The sequence below is a fragment of the Myotis myotis genome, unplaced genomic scaffold, assembly GCF_014108235.1.
Source record: "Myotis myotis isolate mMyoMyo1 unplaced genomic scaffold, mMyoMyo1.p scaffold_m19_p_14, whole genome shotgun sequence".
Taxonomy (NCBI): Eukaryota; Metazoa; Chordata; class Mammalia; order Chiroptera; family Vespertilionidae; genus Myotis; species Myotis myotis.
Window position 1 is genome coordinate 10,425,619 of NW_023416318.1, and position 19,312 is coordinate 10,444,930.

Consider the following 19,312-nt stretch of genomic DNA (forward strand, 5'->3'; position numbering starts at 1 on the left):
CTGTCCCTGGCCCATCCCCTTTCCGCCCAGAGGGAAAGCGATCTGAAAAACGAGTGCATCCTAAGATGTGAGCTTGTATGTGACCCTCCCTGGGCATGTTCCTCATAAAAGAGGGCTCAGAAGGAATGGCGGCATAAACGCAGGCGGTGGGAATATGTTTGGGAAGAGGACTTGTCTCCAGCACCTCTCCCATCAGCCCCCTTTCTCTATGTGACCTCCTGCTCTGAACAGACACTAGCCAGAGGGCCTGGGGAGAGGGCACCTGGAAAGTCTCAGTTGTAAAGTCTCAAAAGCTAGGAGTTTCCTGGGAGGTCCCCTGGGGGTGACTTGGGGCCCAGAAGTCTCCCACAGACTTGGAGATGTGGTCCAGGGGTTCCTGTGAGCCAGGAAGTGGTGGCAAAGGGAACACACAGTGCATCGGTCTGGCCGTCAGAAGGGGGCCGTCCCTTCAGCGGCCACCCAAGGTGAAGGTGGGAGGCGAGGTGGGGCGGGGGGGGGGGAGGTGGCGGGGCGGGGAGCTGCAGTGCAAGGGCCAAGGGTCCCTCTGCTTGAGCCGCAGAGGCTGGGGGATGAGACTGGACACCCCGCACACCCTCAGCTCACACTTCAGTTGAGCAAAGTTTTTACTCATCAAGGAATGTCTTAGGGATCAAGTCATTGCCTGCTCCTCCCCGTCTCCACAGGCCTCGTTGGTCCCTGGGGTTAACAAAGGTTGAGTCTCTCATCTGCAGAAGCGGGGAGAGTGGTTATTTCTCTCAGTGTCTTGAGACAGGCTGGGGAAACTTTTCCAAGTTAGGGCTCCACAGCCATCTGAAGGGGGGTGAGGGAGTGAAAGCTGGAACCCCTGCATGTGAGTAACCATGGGCGCTCGTTTTCCCTCCTTGACCAGCGGAAAAACAAATTCATGAAGAAGATCCCCAAGGACTCAGAAGCCTCCAATGTGCTTGTCGGGGAGGTGGACTTCCTGGACCAGCCCTTCATCGCCTTCGTGCGTCTCATCCAGTCGGCCATGCTGGGAGGGGTGACCGAGGTGCCCGTCCCCACCAGGTGAGGGGCCATTGAAATCTGCCCCCCACGACCGCCTTCAGGCAACTAGCTGTCCATGCAGTCAGCATGCAGTGCTGGTGAAGACACCCCTAAAACAGGGAGGGACAATAGGGAATTGGCTGGGGAGGAAAGTCTTCTCACCTGGGAAGAGTTTTAGAGTATTTAGTTAAAGCAGTCACTCGAAAGCAGGAGCCAACAGCTGGGAGAGATGCTCTTGGTGGCTCTGGGACACCAGAACACGGCGAGGATGCTCGAGGGAGAGCCGTGGGAGTGAAGAGGAAATGTCTTTCCAAAACAAACACGAGAGTCAAAAGAGGGAAGGGCGCTGCTGGTGTGGCTCAGTGGTTGAGTGTTGACCTAGAACCAGGAGGTCATGGTTCAATTTCTGGTCAGTTTACATGCCAGGGTTGCAGGCTCGATCCCCAGTAGGGGGTGTGCAAGAGGCAGCTGATCAATGATTCTCACCAATGTTTCTATCTCTCCCATTCCCTTCCTCTCTCTGAAAATCAATTTAAAAAATTTTTTTTAAAAAGAAGGAATGGACAAATTTACAGCCAGTTAAAAAGTTAAGAATGGATACTGTTTGGAGCCAGAGGACCCTTCTCTTCACCTGCTTCTGTTTTTCCTTCTCACTTCCCTCCTCCTCCTCCTCCTTTATCTCCTTGCAGATTTCTGTTCATACTGCTGGGACCTTCTGGGAGAGCGAAGTCCTACAATGAAATTGGCCGAGCCATCGCCACCCTCATGGTAGATGATGTAAGTGGGAACGAGAAGTGTATTCCCAATGTCATGGCTCCTGAGTCAAGCACTGAGCCTTCACTCATTCATTTATCCAATAGGCACATTGAGTCCCTACTGTGTGCAGGCGCTGCGTAGGTGCTGAGGATTATGAGGATGAGGGAATAGTCATCCTCATAATAGTTGATGCCCTTTAGGAGCGTCAACCGAGTGGGGAGACAGACCTATAATCCAGGAAGTCATAGCAGGCTTCACATGAGGGGCTTTAAAGCTACGATGAGCAGGAGGAGGTAGGTAGACCCACTATGAGCCTGGGAGGCAGGCATTCCAGACAAAGGGGACAGGGGCCAAGGTTGGGAGACAGAGAAGCTGGATGGAAGTGGTTCAACGTAGGCTCAGTGTTAGAGCTTCGAGAGCAGGAGGTGTCACAGAGAGGCGAGTCAGAGACCACACTGAGCCTGTGGGCGGAGCCCAGAGTGCATACTCCTCCAGGGGTGACGGGGAGCCTAGAGGACTTTAAGATCTGCAAGTCAGAACGAACACTCTGGAGACACTGTGGAGTGAGGATACCAACCCTCCAAGGAAGAAAGGCTAGGAAGTTACAGACAGATTTGAAACAGCTGAGCTTCTCGTGCGGGCTCCGCACAGGTTTTCTAATGAGCGTGCTCTGTGCAAAACTGAAAGCAGAAAGGTTGCCACTCAACAAAAGTCCGACAGTCAGAACGCAGAGACCTGGCCTTCATATCCAAGAGGGACCAGCTGTCCCCAAGGCTGCTGTTTCCCAGTGGCCTTATGTCCTGCCGGGTGGTGGTTCTCATTTCAAAATCTGAGAGCAAATTGGCAGCAGGAGCAACGGGTCAAAGTGATTTTCTCCCGGCGTGCTCCCGGGAGGTGGGTAACAAGGAGACGTCGGGCAGAGAGCTGACCGTTCTCCTCCTCCTCACGGCCAGCTCTTCAGCGATGTGGCCTATAAAGCCCGCAATCGGGAGGATCTGATCGCTGGCATCGACGAGTTTCTGGATGAGGTCATTGTCCTTCCGCCTGGAGAATGGGACCCAAATATCCGAATCGAGCCCCCCAAGAAGGTGCCCTCTGCAGACAAGAGGTGAGTATTTGAATGGAGGGGTGGTTAGGGCAGGGAGTGGTACAAGGGAAACTTCAAGTCTGGCCCTTTCTTTTCTCGTTTTGGATTTAAAAGGAAGATGTCACCATATTGGGGTTTATACCTTTCCCCCCCCAGTTTCATTTTATTTATCTCTTAAAAACAAATCAGAAGCAAATATGCTGAATTTAAACATCTGTAAAATCTGGGTGACCTGTGTGTGGGTATTGTTCCATCATTTTCCACATTTTTCTCTGTATTTTAAGATATTTTATAATTTTTGTTGGAGAAATAAGAGGTGTTCTGGGAACAGTTCTGGGGGCGTTGAGCCCTTCCCAGGATTGAGAGCCCCATGTCCCAGGTCCCCCTTCTTCTTCCAGGAAATCCGTGTTCTCCCTGACCGAGCTAGGCCAGATGAACGGCTCTGTGGCGGGAGGCGGCGCGGCTGCAGGAGGAGGCCCTGGAGGTGGCAGTGGTGGTGGTGGGGTCGGCGGAGGGAGCAGCACGGATGACAGAGAGATGCCGGCCAAGCACGAGATCGGGGAAGAGCTTATCTGGACAGGAAGGTGCCCACCCCAGGCCTGGCATCCTTTAGATGCGTCTCCTTCCCACCCTCCCTGCGGGAACCTTCCCCACCTCTCCCTGCAGCGTCCCCTCCGCACCATGAGGTCTGGCCCGGGGTCTGGCCATTGCACTCTTTTCTCCCTCATATCCTCAAAGCCCCTCCTGCACCCAGCAAAAGGGTTCCCACAGGCAAGGACAGGCGGGACCCAGCACAGGAATGGAGGAACCCAAACTTTTCTTTAGACTCCCCTTGTGACCTCTATTAGTTTTCCGGGGCTGCCACCAGCAAGTATCACAGACGAGGTGGCTTCAACCACAGAACTTGATTCTCTCGCAGTTCTGGAGGCTAGAAGTTCCCAGTCGGAAGGGCAGCAGGGCTGTGCTCCCTCTGAGACCCTCGGGAGAACGCTTCCTTGCGTCTTCCTAGCTTCTGGTGGTGCCGGCAGTCCTCGTGTTCCCTGTCTGCCTCCATTGTCACATGGCGTTCTCCCTCTTCCGTCTTCACATGGCACTTTCCTCTTCTTATGAGGACACCAGTCATATTGAATGGGGGCCCACCCCAATGACCTCATCCTAGCTCCACTGCATCTACAAAGGCCCTGTTTCCAAATGAGGTCACATTCACAGGTGCCAGAGGTTAAGATTCCGAGATATCTTTTTGGAGAACACAGTGAACCTGTGTTATAATCTGCCCTGCGGATGTCAGGGACGTGAGGAGGACGGCTGTCTGTGGACCCCAGGGTTTCCATTCCCTGTGGAATGTTAGGTCTACCCCAGGGCATATTCCCATCAGGCCTTCCCCCTCCCATCCAAGCTGTTTATGACCACACTTCTCAGTGGAGATGGTGCCGACCTCAAACGTTCAGTCCTAAGAGAACTCTTCCCTGGTCTTAAACGTTCTGGTGGAAAGATCCTTGCCCCCATCCACTCCTAGTCAAGTTCCCTTCCTGGCGCCAGACTCTGTGGACCTGTTAACAGCCCTGCCCCTGCCCTGGTGTTTGTGGTGAGAAAGCAGTGCTGGGGCCTGTCTTAAGCAGGTGCTTCGGGGGCCTGTGCCTGGATGTCAAGAGGAAGTTGCCCTGGTTCCTAAGTGACTTCTATGATGGCTTCCACATTCAGTCCATCTCTGCCATCCTATTCATCTACCTCGGCTGCATCACCAACGCCATCACCTTTGGAGGGCTTCTGGGGGACGCCACTGACAATTATCAGGTGTGTGTGCAGGACATGCGTGCAAACCTCAGTAAAATCTGCTGCCACTGGGTGGCAGTAAGGAGCTTTGTCCTATAATCTCCAAGCCAAGTCTACCATCCAAGCTCAGACCATCACTTTTAGTAATCCTTTACCCTTCAAAAAGTTAGTAGTAAGATCTTAAAAGACCTACTAGTAAGGCTAAATCATGTTACGAAAGACTAAATTTAAATACTGTGTAAATCCAACTTTTAAGGGGAATCGTCTGCTCTATTTGATACTTTCCACACTGCTTGAATGAACTTAACACAATTAACAAGGTGTTGATTGTGGCCTTCTCCTCACACTTAAAAAACCCCACCAACCTAAAATTCTTAACTTGGAGTTAAGACATATTTAGAATGATGATAAACTGTTTCCATGACAATACAGGCCTCCCCGGGGGAAAACACCCGCTCAGCAGACATTCGCTTGAGCTCCAAACAAGGGTCTTCTCTGAAGGGGGCCCTCGAGAGAGAACCACTAGAAAGCTCAAATCATTAAGGTGAAGACACGTTTTCCCAGATAAATTGAGATGAACCCCTATCGCCAGCCCACACCACTCTCCTGAGCTGCAGGTCCAATATCCAGCTGCCTCTGGGCCTACCCGTATGGGATCCATATGGGATCTCCCAACTCTCAGGGTCTACATGGCACCCACTATCTTCCCTCCAGACTTGCTGTTCTACCATCACAGCTGGTAACACCATGGTTCACCCCGTTATCCACGTGCCAACTCAATAACCCAGCTTCCCTGAGTGGCCCTCATAGCATGGTCATACCTGCTCTCACACCTCATCTCCCAGTGTTCCCTTCTCAGATCCCTGTCCTCCTCACGCATTCTGCATTGTTTTCCATCAATTCTTTTTCATCTCTCAGTTCCTCAAAGCCATGCTCCCTTCAGGTCCAGCCTTTGTATATAGTGTGCCCTCTTCCTGGGACACTCTCATCACTCCACTTCCTCTCTGGTCAGTTTTGGGTATCAGCTTCCACATATCTACCACTGGAGAGGCCTTCCTCACCGCTCCTTTACTCCTACTGTGTGCTCCTCTGGCACCCTCCCCTTATCTCAGCTTCTCATACTCCTTAGCAGTGGTTCTCAACAAGGGATGATTTTGACCCACCAGGAGACATTGGGTAGTATCTAGAGATAGTGTGGGTTGTCACAAATGGGAAGGGGTGCTACTGGCATTTAGTGGGTAGAGGCCAGGGATGCTGCTAAACACCCTGCAAGGCACAGCACAGCCCCCACACAGAGAAGTATCAAGCTTGAAATGTCAATAATACTGAAGTTGAGAAACTGCTATATAGAAATTGCCTGGTTACTCGTCTATATCTCCCACTAGACTGAAAATGCATGGTCTTGTTTACTGATGGGTCCCAGTAGTTAGCACAGTGTCTGATACATAGTAGGCACTTAGTGAATTTTGGATGAATGAATGGTCTAACCTCGAAAAGCACCTAGTAGAATGACTGAGTGATTGGATGGGTAAATGGGCTGTCCTCTGGGAGTAGCATGGGCACGGGGACCAGTGGAACCATTGGCAGCCCTGTTTCCTAGGTCCCGGGGTGCCAAAAGGAAGTCACACAGGACCTTCATCCCAGTGGAATTCGAGTGATGTGGGAGGTTGTGGGGTTAGGAGATGAACAGAATTTGGGAAGCAGAGGGCCTAGAATAAAGGATGAGCACTGTGGTCTGGGTCCCTGGTGAGACAGGTATGATCTGTTTTGTGCCAAAGGACCCCTTCTGTCTCCCGGAGCCTCACATTCCTTGTGCCCCCAGGGAGTGATGGAGAGCTTCCTGGGCACCGCCATGGCCGGCTTCTTGTTCTGCCTCTTCTCGGGACAGCCTCTCATCATCCTGAGCAGCACAGGGCCCATCCTCATCTTCGAGAAGCTCCTCTTTGACTTTAGCAAGTAGGTGTTCCTCGGGCGGTCTGCTGAGACTGGGGTGGGGGAGGCAGGGGCGAGCAGGTCCAAAGCTGTCTTTACCTGTGCAGAGAGCACTGCCAGGTGGTCCCCTGACTTCCTCTGGCTACCTGCCTCTAAGTCATCTTAGTGTATATTAGCACAGCGGATAGGGAGACATGCAGGCAAGACGAGAGGAGAGAATTCACCCCACTCTGCTTGTGAGCAATGTTGACTTGGAAGTCAGTGCAGGGCATGAGAAGTTGAGCTGGAGGTCGGAAGGCTCCGTTCTAACCTGGCCAGCCATGAAGCCATTCTAAGGCCTGCCCCAGCCATCAGACTGAAATTCCTTATTATTATTCTTTTTCATTGACATGTTTGTTACCAAAATGTGAGAACTGAGATGTCTTAGTCTTAGTACCTTCCTGTCATCCCATGAGATCCTTTTTCAGAATTCTCAAAGACCAGACAACCCCACCCAGGAATTGTCCCAATTGTCCCTGTCCCCAGTCCTCTTGCAGTTCCTAGGAGGGCATCTGTGCCATAGGAAGGACAGATGAGTCATTCAGGGGGTGTCTGGGGAGCCAAGCACAGCCCAGAGCCCTGGGCTGGAGGCCCCTCACTTTCCTCTGCCTTCCAGAGGCAATGGCCTGGACTACATGGAGTTCCGCCTCTGGATTGGCCTGCACTCAGCCATCCAGTGCCTTGTCTTGGTGGCCACGGACGCCAGCTTTATTATCAAGTACATCACCCGCTTCACTGAGGAGGGCTTCTCCACCCTCATCAGCTTCATCTTCATCTATGATGCCATCAAGAAGATGATCAGTGCCTTCAAGTACTACCCCATCAACATGGACTTCAAGCCTGACTCCATCACCACCTACAAATGCGAGTGCGTCGCTCCGGACACAGGTGAGCAGTAACCCCAGTGGTGCCCTGGGCCCCCACCCTCTTCCCCTCATCTGTGTCTCTTCTCAAATGCAGGAGGGTGAGCTTGCTTTGAAGGGCACCTACTGTCCCAAGAGGGCAAAGGCAGAGTCTTGAACCCCGTGTTTGGAAGAAAACCAAGGGGACAGTAACTCTAATGAGGGTCATGCTACCAGAGCCCAGGGGTGTAATCAGAGAATAAAGGAACTGGAACCAGGACAAGTTGTTTTGATTAGAAGAATATGAAAAGGAAAGTTCTAGACATTTAGGCGACTGGGGAGGGGTAACTAACTGAGGAGGGTTTCTCTCCCAGTCCACGGACCACTTGCTTGCTAATGGTTCATCTTCCCAGTGTTACTGCAAAACCAAGTCCGACTATGGCAGTCACTCATTGTCACTCTGCAGCACAAAGGCTTGTTTGGGGCACTTTCTTTTTCAATTTAATCTTGTTTCCATTGTAACTGACTTGTATTCTGTTTATGGATGCTGCACACACTGACTTGGCTGCTTTCATCCCAAGTGAGTACCATTTGCAAACACTAGAATTTCAAACTGTTTGATACCGGGACACTCTCTGGACTCTCCCATGTTATAATTCTTCCTTCTTCATCTCAAAGTGGGTTTCCGATAAATCCTACAAAGTTCCCCATATAAAAGAATGGCGAAGCCTCAGCAGAAGACATCACAGGAGTGTCTGGTGTGGTTGGCAGTGGAAGGAAGCCCAGCTCACAGGCCCAGGCAGTAGCTGGAAGTCCCCGCCTGTTGAGTGGTAGACTTGAGCCAGCCTTCGTGCCACCTTTTCTGTTCGTTGTTAATTGTGCATCACGTCTTCTTGGTCAATGGCGTGAGGAAAGGCAGCAAATGTCCCTGATTTCTAGGAAATGAAGCTTTGCTCAGAATAATAGTAATAGCCCTCTGGGGCAGTGGTCGCCAACCTTTCGGACCTCACGGGCCACCAGTGGTCTGCGGACCACCGGTTGGCGACCGCTGCTCTGGGGTGTGGAGCTGCTAGGAGTGTTGTGTCCTAGGTCGCAGCTGGGTCCCTTCCCCACGTCCAGCCGAGTTTCCCCAGAAGTGAGCAACTTAGAGGGCCCTGTGGTCACATCCACCCATGACAGCTTGTTGGGGGCTGACGGAAGCTTCGAAAATAACCTCTTCTGCCCTCTGGGCCCCTAACCACAGCCAGCAGGAGCCAGATGGGGCTGGCAGCGCAGTTCAGATTTGCCACCAGCAAACTGGCGGGCAGGCCTGCTCCCTCCCCAGACCTGCTGCAGAGGTACCACTCAGTCAGCCTTCCCTGGAGGAGGAGGGCGGGAGGACTTGGCCCTTGCGCACCCATGCAGTGCAGGAGCAAGAGAGAGGGCAGAAGTGGCCCTCCAAGACCTGCCTTTGTAGTGAGTGGCCACACACCCCAGGGCAGGCCTCACAGTTCCTCTCAACTCTTCTCACTGCCCTGATGGAACCCTCACAAGCTCCACTTAGAGTGAGGGATGCTGAGGCTGGACGGGGTTTGTTTCCTCAGCTTCCACTGGAGCAAGCGCAGATTAGAGAAGATAACGTCAAAGCCAACCAGCTCTGCAGGCCCAGCTGACCTAAAAACCAACCAAACAAACAAACAAACAAAAACAGCCCATGCGGACCGGGCCAGGACGGGGAGAAGGGAGGTGTGCGGAGAGGAGTAGGACAGGGAAGACGCTCACTGGGTGGAGCTGGGAGGTGTCTCGGCTCTGGGCCAGCCTGCCTGGGATGGGTCTGGCTCCTCCAAGTATGAACTGTGTGACCTTGGGCAATGGGCAGGTTACTTGACCTCTCTGGGCCTCAGTTACCTCATCTTTAAAATGGGGGGACTTTCTTTAAAATAGGGGGACTTTTTTCAGATTGGGGACTTAGCCAGATGGTGTGTGTAAAGGTTTGGCAAGGTGCATGGCATAGAGTTAAGTTCCTTGAAAATGTTTAAAGACGTGTCCAGTGGCCGGTAGGGATGCACAAGGCACGTTATTCACTGATGTGTGTCAGCCCTTGGTCTTGGTAGCAGCTCCCTTACTTCAGGTTATAGAGCCAGCCCTTCAGCATCAGAGAGCAGCTGCCTTAGCCTGGCCCAGCTGGTCTTGGAGCTGTGGCTGGGGCGGGGGGCAGGCCCCCCAACAACCACCTCCCTGCTCCCCTCCCTCCCACCCCGCTGTCCCTGGACAAAGTGAGGAGAGTGCAGAGGGGTGGGGCTCAATGAGCCGCCCTCACAAAGGAGCCAATCCCTGGCTCTATGGGACTGGAGGAAGATGGGAAGAGTGGGGGCCCGGGGGGGGCGGTCACAGGTCCCCTGCCCAGCAGCTTCTGACCCTCCCCATGTCCTACACTCACCCACAGCGAACATAACCGGGTTCAATGCCTCAGCCCTGCTGCCACCAAACACCAACACTTCTCTGGTAAGTCCTTTCCTCTTACCACTTGAGAGCTTTGTGGGGAGTGTGGGAAAGTTGGGAAACTGAGGCCATCTTATGGCAACCCAGACTTGCAAGGTCAACCCAGCTGCCCGTCAGGGTCCCCTGTGGAGCCTTGTCAATGCACATGTTAATTTTATGTATATTCTGTCAAAATCCCTTTTTATAACATGCCTTACTCCATAAGATGTATGTGCATAAATATCACACACACACACACACACACACAGGGGAGGTAGACATGAGGAATAAAGAAGGCTGCATAAACAACGCTGTGAACAGTTTCCCATCCACCTTTCTACCTCTTCCTGCCTTTCTACCTGGGATCCCCAGTTCCCACCTGCAGGCCCCTCCCTGTTTACTTCATATTCATGCCCCCTCCTCACTGTGTCTGGTCTGTCCTTGTGCTCAGGGGCCCCAGGCCCTTAGACCTGGCCTGCTTTTCCCAATAATAATGAGCAGTAGCCTCCATTATTAGGAGGGGGAAAAGGAGAGTAATTTATAATAAAATGTAATGTATATTGTAAAAATTTAATGCGTAAAGATTCAGGCTCCAATGGTGGGAAGTCCGAAACCAGGTGAAGGGTAGGTTGGCGCTCGGGGAGATTCCTGAGCCTCTCATGTCCCCCAGGTCGCTCCTTCAGTCACCCCCGCACAGGTAGCTGACGGCTCCATTGGCAGTTTAACCTAAGATTTTTCAAATATCTGATCTTGAGAGAGGAGGAGTGGCATCAGCCAGCGCCTGTGTCTGAGTACTTGTTATCCGCAAGGTGCTGTGTGCTCTGTGAGGGCTAAGAAGACAGGTGGGAACGACCCGGTTCTGCCCTCAACCTGCTTGTCCTAAGCCTGTGGAGAGGAACCTGGAAGGTCCCGGGCAGCACACGCAGAGCTGCCGTGTGTCAAACACAGGTCGAGCGTGTGTTCCCAAGCTGGGAGGAAGGCCTCCTGCAGACCCTGGGACGCCCTCTGGGCTTAAAGGCCGGCAAAGGGGCTTCTGTAGAGAGAAGTACATTCCCATTCCAGTCGAGGGACCAGCACAGACAGAAGGGCACAAGAGGGAAAGCACAAACCTGTCCAGGACAGCGAGTGAACCTTCAGCTGAGACAGTGTGAGGTGAGGGTCGTGCAGGGAAACCACAAGAGATGAGCTGGGAGAGACGTCGGGCCAGACCAATGGAGAGTAGAGGCATGCTACCCTGGAGGGGGCGTGTTTAATGGCTACAGTGATTCAGGGACACCTGACATTAGTAGACGGCTGGGCCTCTCTCTTCATGTGGTTTTTCTCCCACCCTGAGCCTTCTCACAGCACTGTGGCCTCATGGTTCCAGAGGGTGAGAGCAGATGCTGAGGCCCCTTGAGGCCGCGGCTCAGAACCTGCTGAGAGCCACTTCCTCTCCATCCTGTTGGTCTCAGCAGGCCCCGGGAAGCCCAGATTTAAAGGGCGGAGAAATAGACTGCACCTTTTGATGAGAACTGTCAGTGTCACATTGCAAAGGAGCGTGAACACGGGAGTCATGATTCGTTGGGGCATTGTCATTATGGCAAACCACCACGCTTCTCTTATCCACACATCCATTATAGCTGCAAGCATCTGTTTACTTCATTATGTACGTGCCTGAAATGTACACATTAAATTTTAAAAAATATGTTAAATTTTATTACAAATCACTCTCCTTTTATTCCTCCTTTTATTACACGTAGAGACATATGTGAATATATATGTGGGTATATACATATATGCATATATGTACACATAGGTACACTTATATGTATGTATATATATGTTAAGAACATAGACTGTATATGTATGTATATATAAATATGTGTATAGGAATATACATAAGAATATATTATATACATTCCTCCATATTTATACATATAAAATGGTTGCATGCCCTGGATTTTGGGCATCGGGGACACCAAAAGGGGAAGTGCCTGAAGCAGCTGACCAAGAAGGGTCAAATAAGGGTGGGATATGAGCCCCAATATGTGAGAGGGTGTGTACAGGGATAGGAAAGGGAAGAGTACATGTGAGACACTCCAGGAAGGAGGTGAGCTGAGCTGGGAGCGAGGCCTGCGGAGGAGGAGGAGGGCATCCCACCCTCTGTGCTTTTCCTCCGTGCGAACACAGCAGTGCACCCTAGAACACAAGTAAGAACACATCTCAGCTTCTACTCTCCCAGCGGAGCCTCCTGTGGTCCTTCCTTAAAGCAACCTGCCTCCAGGAGCATCATTCTGTGGCTGGGCCATGGGGCAGAAAGGCTAGGGACCCTCAGAGAGCAGGAGGGGCATGTGGGCTGCCTAGGACTGCAGGGAGTGGGGGGGAGGGGGAGCGGGATGAGGGGGCACAGTTGACCCATGAGGATGGCCCTGACCCTTTCTCTCCTGTGCTTGGTCTCCAAGTACAACCCCCTTAACCTCACAGCGCTGGACTGGTCCCTGCTGAGCAAGAAGGAGTGTCTGAACTACGGTGGCCGCCTGCTCGGGAATTCCTGCCAGTTCATCCCAGACCTGGCACTCATGTCCTTCATCCTTTTCTTCGGGACGTACTCTATGACCCTGACCCTGAAAAAGTTCAAATTCAGCCGCTATTTTCCTACCAAGGTAAGCTCACCCTGCAGTTAGAAGGGGGCCTATAGTCAGGCTGTTCACAAGATCTCCCTGAAAAGATTCTGACCCGCGCACAGGATGGACACGTCAGCACTGGCTCACTGAGGTTTTTGAGGTTAACAGCGCAGACTTGGAGTCAGAGAGAGCTGGGTCCCCTTGTTGTTAAGGACCCTTGATAACACTTGGTATTGTCAGACTTTTATCTTTAGCCTTTTTGGGTAGTAGTACCTCTGTGGTTTTTAAATGTCCATTTCTCTGATGTGTTGCAACTATCTTCTCACACTCTTTTATTGGCCTTTGTAACTTTCTTAATGATATCTTTTTATTAATAGAAATTATTAATTTTACTACAATCAAATATATCAAAATTTTCCTCGAGGAAAATATTGGACAGAAGATATTCTCTAATGTTATCTTCTAAAAGTTTTATTGTTTTCCTTTCATATTAGATCTATAATCTATCAGAATTGCTTTTGCAATATAGTATGAAATAGAATTTCTCTTTTTTTTAATAGATAGCCTATTATTCCAGCACTTTAAAAAAATCTTTCTTTCCCCCACTGTTCTCCAATGCTTCCTTTGCCATTTATCAAATTTTACACATGGTGAGGTCTATTTCTAGGTTCTTTATTCTGCTTCATTGGTTTATTTGTATGCCAATATCACAATCTTCACCATCGTATAATAAGTCTGTATATCTTACAGACCAACCTCTTTGTCCCTTTTTTCAATAATGCCTTGGCCTTTTGCATTTCTAAATAACTTTTAGAATCATCTTAAATTTCACCAAAATAAAAACTTATTGGAGTTTTGATAAGATTATATTGACTCTACATGTCAATTTGGGGAAAAATGACAACCTTCAAATTTTGAATCTTCTGATCCATGAATATAGTATACCTCACCATTTATTAAGATCTTGGTCCTTTCCACAATGTTTAAAATTAATTACATATGTTATTTTAATACCCGTTTTAAAGGGGAGTAGGAGGTACAGGGAACAAATTCATTGTGCCATACATAGCCTGCCCCTGCCCCTCCTAATTGCTTTCCCTACTGTTCGATGGAAACTGCTGTCTCTGAAGAGATACAAAAAGGGTGACAGGGTAGCTGGTGGTGTGGAAGGGCGGTCAGAGGACAGGGAGATGAGGTCCAGAGCCTGGCCTAGGATGGGCCTCCTGAAACAGAGGAGCAAGAAGCCACAGACTCTTAGTGGAAAGAAGGTCTGAGGGTAGCCAGGGGCCCGGGTGGCAGAGCAACAATCTGTCACACATTTTTAGGAGCTAAGGTTTTCTTCAGAGTTCAGCCATTGTCCTTACCAGCACTGTTGGGTGACCCAGTTCAGTCTGTCACACCAAAAGATGTCAGCGATGGCTGCCATGCCATGTGCATAACAACAGTTCCCACTTGGACTAATAAATGCCAAGCCTTTGGAATGCATCATGGCTCACTTATGCCAATGAGGTAGGGGCTATCCTTATCCTCATTAAACAGATGCGGAAACCAAGGCTCTGAGAGATGACATGCTTTCCCAAGATCACATAGCCAGTGAGGGCTGAGCCTAGGTCAAGCCCACGCTCGTAACCATCCTCCTCTTTGCTGCCTGGGAACTAGATCCACCTGCAGGTGGGTGGCTATTTCAATCACTTGCTCATCTTTCTGCAGATCCGGGCCCTGGTAGCTGACTTTTCCATTGTCTTCTCCATCCTGTTGTTCTGTGGAATCGATGCCTGTTTCGGGCTGGAAACCCCCAAGCTGCATGTGCCCAGTGTCATCAAGGTTTGCTCTGGGCAGTAGCTCTGCTGCTCACCGGCTGCAGATCTGGTCCCCTCTACACTGATCCGACTGTCAGGACTCTCAGCCCAGTGACCCTGCGGGCTCTCTGTGCATGCTCCACCCTTCCTGTGCAGAACAGCCGCTCAGGGGAGATCCTTTGAGCTGACGGGTTGGGGCCATATTCACAACGAAACCCCACTGTGTGGCCACAGGGTGGGAGGTGATGGAATCTAGCTGAAGCCCTTGATTGTCACTTGAGGGCCTACAATTCCCTGACTCCTGGCAGTCTGCAGCTTGGTCGCCTGGGTTCTGTTGAAAATGACCCTTTAGAACAGTGATTCTCAAAGTGTGGTCCCAGACCAGCATCAGGAGAACCACTGCTTCACAAACCCCCCAGAGTCCACAGTTTGTGCCATTGCTTGTAGCTAAGCTTGAGTCGCACTACCTCCCAAGGAGCACCCTCCTTCTATATGGAGCTGGGAGGTACGGGTTCCAGAACTGGCCCTTCCTGACTTTGAGGGCTTCTTTGAGGGCTTGACCTTCACAATATCACTTCAAGGTTCTCCTAGGGAGCTTAAGCGCAGCCCATAAAACTGGTGTTGGTCTTGAAAATCAAAGCACTTCTTTCTCTTAAGTAAAACAAAAAATAAACCACAGCATAGATAACCCCTTATTCTCAATATGCGTTGATGTTCAGTGTTTTACAGACAATTGTGTAATGCTCCCCAGACAGGTGACTTGAAGGAGAGCATCAGGCAGTGGGCCCATCAAATTCTTTATTCTTGCCTGTTGGGCCTCATTTCTGTACCTTTTTAGTTTGCAATTAAGTGGTGGCTGCAAGCTCCCTCCCAACACTCTCTGCCTGTGCACCCCCCTGTTTTCTAACCAACCCCAGGCAGCTGCCACAATGATCCCCTTCCTTCCCAAATCTGTCTGCCTCTGGCTCTCTTTGTCCTAAAGTTGCAGGTGTCAATGTCTTTAAGGGAAAAGATTGCACTTGAAAGGAACCCCAGGTGGAAGCAGGAAGGCGGGGAGAGGGGGGCCCTGGGTGGCAAGTGCACTGGGACAAGGGAGAGAGGAAAGGGCCCTCTCTCTTTGCTCCACTAGCCCACAAGGGCAGACCGAGGCTGGTTCGTGGCCCCTTTTGGGAAGAACCCATGGTGGGTGTACCCAGCGAGCATCCTGCCCGCCCTGCTGGTGACAATCCTGATATTCATGGACCAGCAGATCACAGCTGTCATCGTCAACCGGAAGGAAAACAAGCTGAGGGTAAGGCTGGAGCTAGGAGCAGGGGCACAACCTCCCTCATTACACAAAGTCAGAAGGAACTAAGGGGACAGATGGTGAATCTGTCAAAATTCTGGGCCATTTCTGAAGCAATATATGAGGCCAGAAGACTGAGTTCTGGTGTGGGGGAGAAATGTGACCTGCAAATGCAATAAGTCCCCAGGGCCAGAGTGACTTTATCCAAAGACCAGGACCAAGTCCAGCGTGGGCCACTGGGTACCTTGCTTCTCCCAAAGAGACCTCTGTGCCTCCTGACAGCGACCTTGGGAGTCAAAGCAGATCCTAACGGGATTTTGACCCAGAACCATGAGGTAGAGGAGCATCCTTAGCTCTTCTGGTTTCTGCAGCTCCCCACCCTGCCTCTGGGTCTGGGGAGATTCAGGCTACCCTCTCCCCCACCCTAATCTGGACCTCTCTAGGTTTGGTCTAGGGCCTGTCCTAGCCAGGGCCCCCATTCAGGAACTACAGAGACATTGTGGCCACTCATAGGAGCCCTTCTTCCCAAGGACCCAAGCCCAGGGCCTCTTCAAGTCTGAACACCCCTCTCCTCCCTCACCTGTGCCCCTTCCCTGGCTCACCAAACCCTGAGGCTGATGAGGCCTGAGCACTGCAGGATGGCAGCCCCTCAGTGTTCCCTCTAGAACAGTGGTTCTCAACCTTCCTAATGCTGCGATCCTTTAATACAGTTCCTCATGTTGTGGTGACCCCCAATTTCATTGTTACAAATTGAACATAATTAAAGCATAGTGATTAATCACAAAAACAATATGTAATTGTATGTGTGTTTTCCGATGGCCTTAGGCGACCCCTGTGAAAGGGTCGTTCAACCCCCAAAGGGGTTGCGACCCACAGGTTGAGAACCGCTGCTCTAGAAGGTCAAGGGGAGCCCTGAACCATGCTCCACCAAATGACTGCTTCGGGGAGATTTCTGTCTCACTCCCACCCTGTCAGCAACAGGCTCCTAGACAGCTTCTCCTCTCCTGCCCCTGCAGAAGGCTGCTGGCTACCACCTGGACCTGTTCTGGGTGGGCATCCTTATGGCCCTGTGCTCCTTCATGGGGCTCCCCTGGTACGTGGCTGCCACCGTCATCTCCATTGCCCACATCGACAGCCTCAAGATGGAAACGGAGACCAGTGCCCCAGGGGAGCAGCCCCAGTTCCTGGGGGTCAGGTAGGTGGGGCTCTGGGCCTGGGGACCCCCTGAGCAGGAGTGGTCGGTTTGGGGGAGGGGAAGCAGGTTTCTTTTACCATCAAGTTATTTGGGCAAAAGGGGCCCCTGCTCTGACAGCTCAGGAGCCACATGGAGAGCAGTGGTATTCCTGAAGGGAGGGGGCGGGAGATGAAAATTCAGTTCTGAGTGATGCTTTTTGTCTCAATGGATTCCAAGCACCACCATAGCCTGTATCCACACTCTCAGCTCTCGCCTATATGGGCCCCTCAAGAGCCCCACAGGCCACGTCTGACCTGTCCCTTTGTCTCCTCTCTAAGACACCTTGCCCTCACTGTCCCTCAAAGCCCTCCTGTGGGCTTGGGTCCTGCTCGATCTCCATTCCCTCAGAGAGCCTTTCGGACCGCCCCCACTCCTGGGCTGTGGCCTGCCACCTCTGTTCCTCTCATGCCCATGCCAGGTCCCTGATCTGTTTCAGACACAGAAGCACACCTTCCCCCTCTGAGGTTCTCCGGGGTGAGCCCACCCCACACACTGGCCTTCTCAGAAGTGGCTGTCCTCAGACCTTTCCCCACTGCCCCAGGAGACCCCACTTGCCCATTCTGCCCCTCAGACAGCTGGGCCCAGAGCCCCCAGCTCCCACCTGCGGCATGTCTGGACCTGGGCACACGGGAACACCCACCTGCTCTCCCCCCCATCGGTCACACCTGCTTCGCCAGCAGCCAGGCCCCCTCCCCCCAGTCCTCATTAGTGTGCCCTACAAATGTGGGATCTTATTGTAGTCAAAGGGCAGGGGTAATAAGCACTTTATATCCCATTTCATTCTCACAACAACCAGCCCCCAGGTGGTGCCATTATCTCTCTTTTACTGAGGTGAAGACATTTAGGGCCCTGATGCCACACAACTAGTAAGCGGCAGAGCCCGCCTAAGTCTGTCTGGTTCAAGCACCCCCACTATTAATCACTGCACTGGACAACCTCCCAAACACCCCTACAGAATACCCTCCCCTCTGTCGGGCTCCCTCTCCTCGTGTGTGTGTTCAGCTGGGCCTTGAGCAGCAGGCTTACTCTCTGGAATGGGGGGACAAGGCAGAGGCCAGGGCCTTGGCCATAACCTTGAGGTGCCCACAGAGGGTCATGGAATGGTCATGGAGCATCTCCCAGTCTACCTGACCATGTGCTCTTCTCTGCCAGGGAACAGAGAGTGACCGGCACCATCGTCTTCATCCTGACGGGAATCTCCGTCTTCCTGGCTCCTATCCTGAAGGTGAGGCCCTGCACCCTCCCCCAGGACCCCGTCTGCCTGGGAAACCACTGGCCTGATGCCCCAAAGGTGGGGCAGGGTCCCACATGGCCCCTAAAAGGCAGGATTCTATTAGGCCTAAGAGATGTTTCATCATCATCATTGCTTTCTGGAAAATTGTATCAGCAGCAGCAGCAGTCGGCCTCGCTGTTCTACCCACCCCGCCCAGGGTCCACCTCACCTTTCTGTGAAACGCTTCCCTCAGAAAGTTCTGCCAAGGTCCACCGCTTAGATCAGAGCCTCCTGAGCTGGTGTGTGTCCATGTTGCTGTGTTTATGGCTCACGAGAGGCCTCCTTGCTTTAAAACTTGCAGGGAGGCTTCTCTACGTGTTCGTGGGGCCTGTTTCCTGCGTTTCTGTCTCGCACGTATTGGGCACACAAGTGACTTTTCCAACTCAGCCTGGAGCTCCTCTTGCTCGTGTCCCTCCAGAGCAGCTGGAAGAGACGAAACCCAACGGGAGTCCCTTCGGAGTGTGTCCTCACTCTGAGATCCTGGGGGTTAGGACTTCACATGAATTCTGGGGACACGGTTCCTCCCATAACACCTATCAGCGGCCCTTTCCCATAATCACGGCCCTCAAAGACTTTGCTGTCTTGAGTTCATCTTGGTTGTAGCTGCCCCCATTTATGCAGATATTTCCCCCTGTGCATACCTCAGAACGACTCCTTCAGGGTGACGGTGTGAAAAACAAAAACGGAAGAGCCACGATGTTGATGGATTCCTTTGCCATGGAAAGTATTTCTAGCTTGAGAACTGGTGTTGTTCCTTTGCATTTTTACCTTGTTTCATAATTCGGCAAACATCTCCCAGGCCGTGTACTACAAACAGAAGGATGCCATGGCCCCACATTTCCTTTCTTTCAGCTCAAATCTCTTAGGTTTACAGCATATGGGTCCAAGCCATGCTTTATGTTCAAAAAATGAACACAGTCTAATTTCTTTTAAAAGAGAGGACGTTTGTTTGGTTAGATTCATTGACCTGCTGAAATAGTATCTGACCATTGGGCATGGCACTGTGGTTCTCCCACGTCACATGCTCCAACACAAGAGCCCCAGGAGTGAAGCAGAGCAGCCTGGTTCATGGTGGCGAGCCGCACGTGCAGCTAAAGTGAAAGGAAAGTAGAAACACAGCTTAGAGAGACCGTGGAGAAATACCTCAAAAGGCTCCCAAAGAGTCATAATGATGACTGCAGGACAGTCCAGTGATATGATCCC

The 19,312-nt window shown here is 51.6% G+C and overlaps 1 protein-coding gene across 1 annotated transcript in view; it reads left to right on the forward strand.

Annotated features, from left to right (window-relative positions):
* Positions 1 to 19,312, forward strand: part of SLC4A5 (solute carrier family 4 member 5) — a 62,836-nt gene that overhangs the window by 34,076 nt on the left and 9,448 nt on the right. Inside the window, exons 8-20 of the mRNA XM_036334077.1 lie at positions 890 to 1,047; positions 1,716 to 1,803; positions 2,736 to 2,890; positions 3,268 to 3,453; positions 4,489 to 4,663; positions 6,465 to 6,598; positions 7,230 to 7,501; positions 9,881 to 9,939; positions 12,357 to 12,557; positions 14,229 to 14,342; positions 15,447 to 15,608; positions 16,619 to 16,797; positions 17,989 to 18,061. Coding sequence (XP_036189970.1) covers positions 890 to 1,047; positions 1,716 to 1,803; positions 2,736 to 2,890; positions 3,268 to 3,453; positions 4,489 to 4,663; positions 6,465 to 6,598; positions 7,230 to 7,501; positions 9,881 to 9,939; positions 12,357 to 12,557; positions 14,229 to 14,342; positions 15,447 to 15,608; positions 16,619 to 16,797; positions 17,989 to 18,061 — 1,956 coding nt within the window. The remainder of the gene's footprint in view (positions 1 to 889; positions 1,048 to 1,715; positions 1,804 to 2,735; positions 2,891 to 3,267; positions 3,454 to 4,488; positions 4,664 to 6,464; positions 6,599 to 7,229; positions 7,502 to 9,880; positions 9,940 to 12,356; positions 12,558 to 14,228; positions 14,343 to 15,446; positions 15,609 to 16,618; positions 16,798 to 17,988; positions 18,062 to 19,312) is intronic.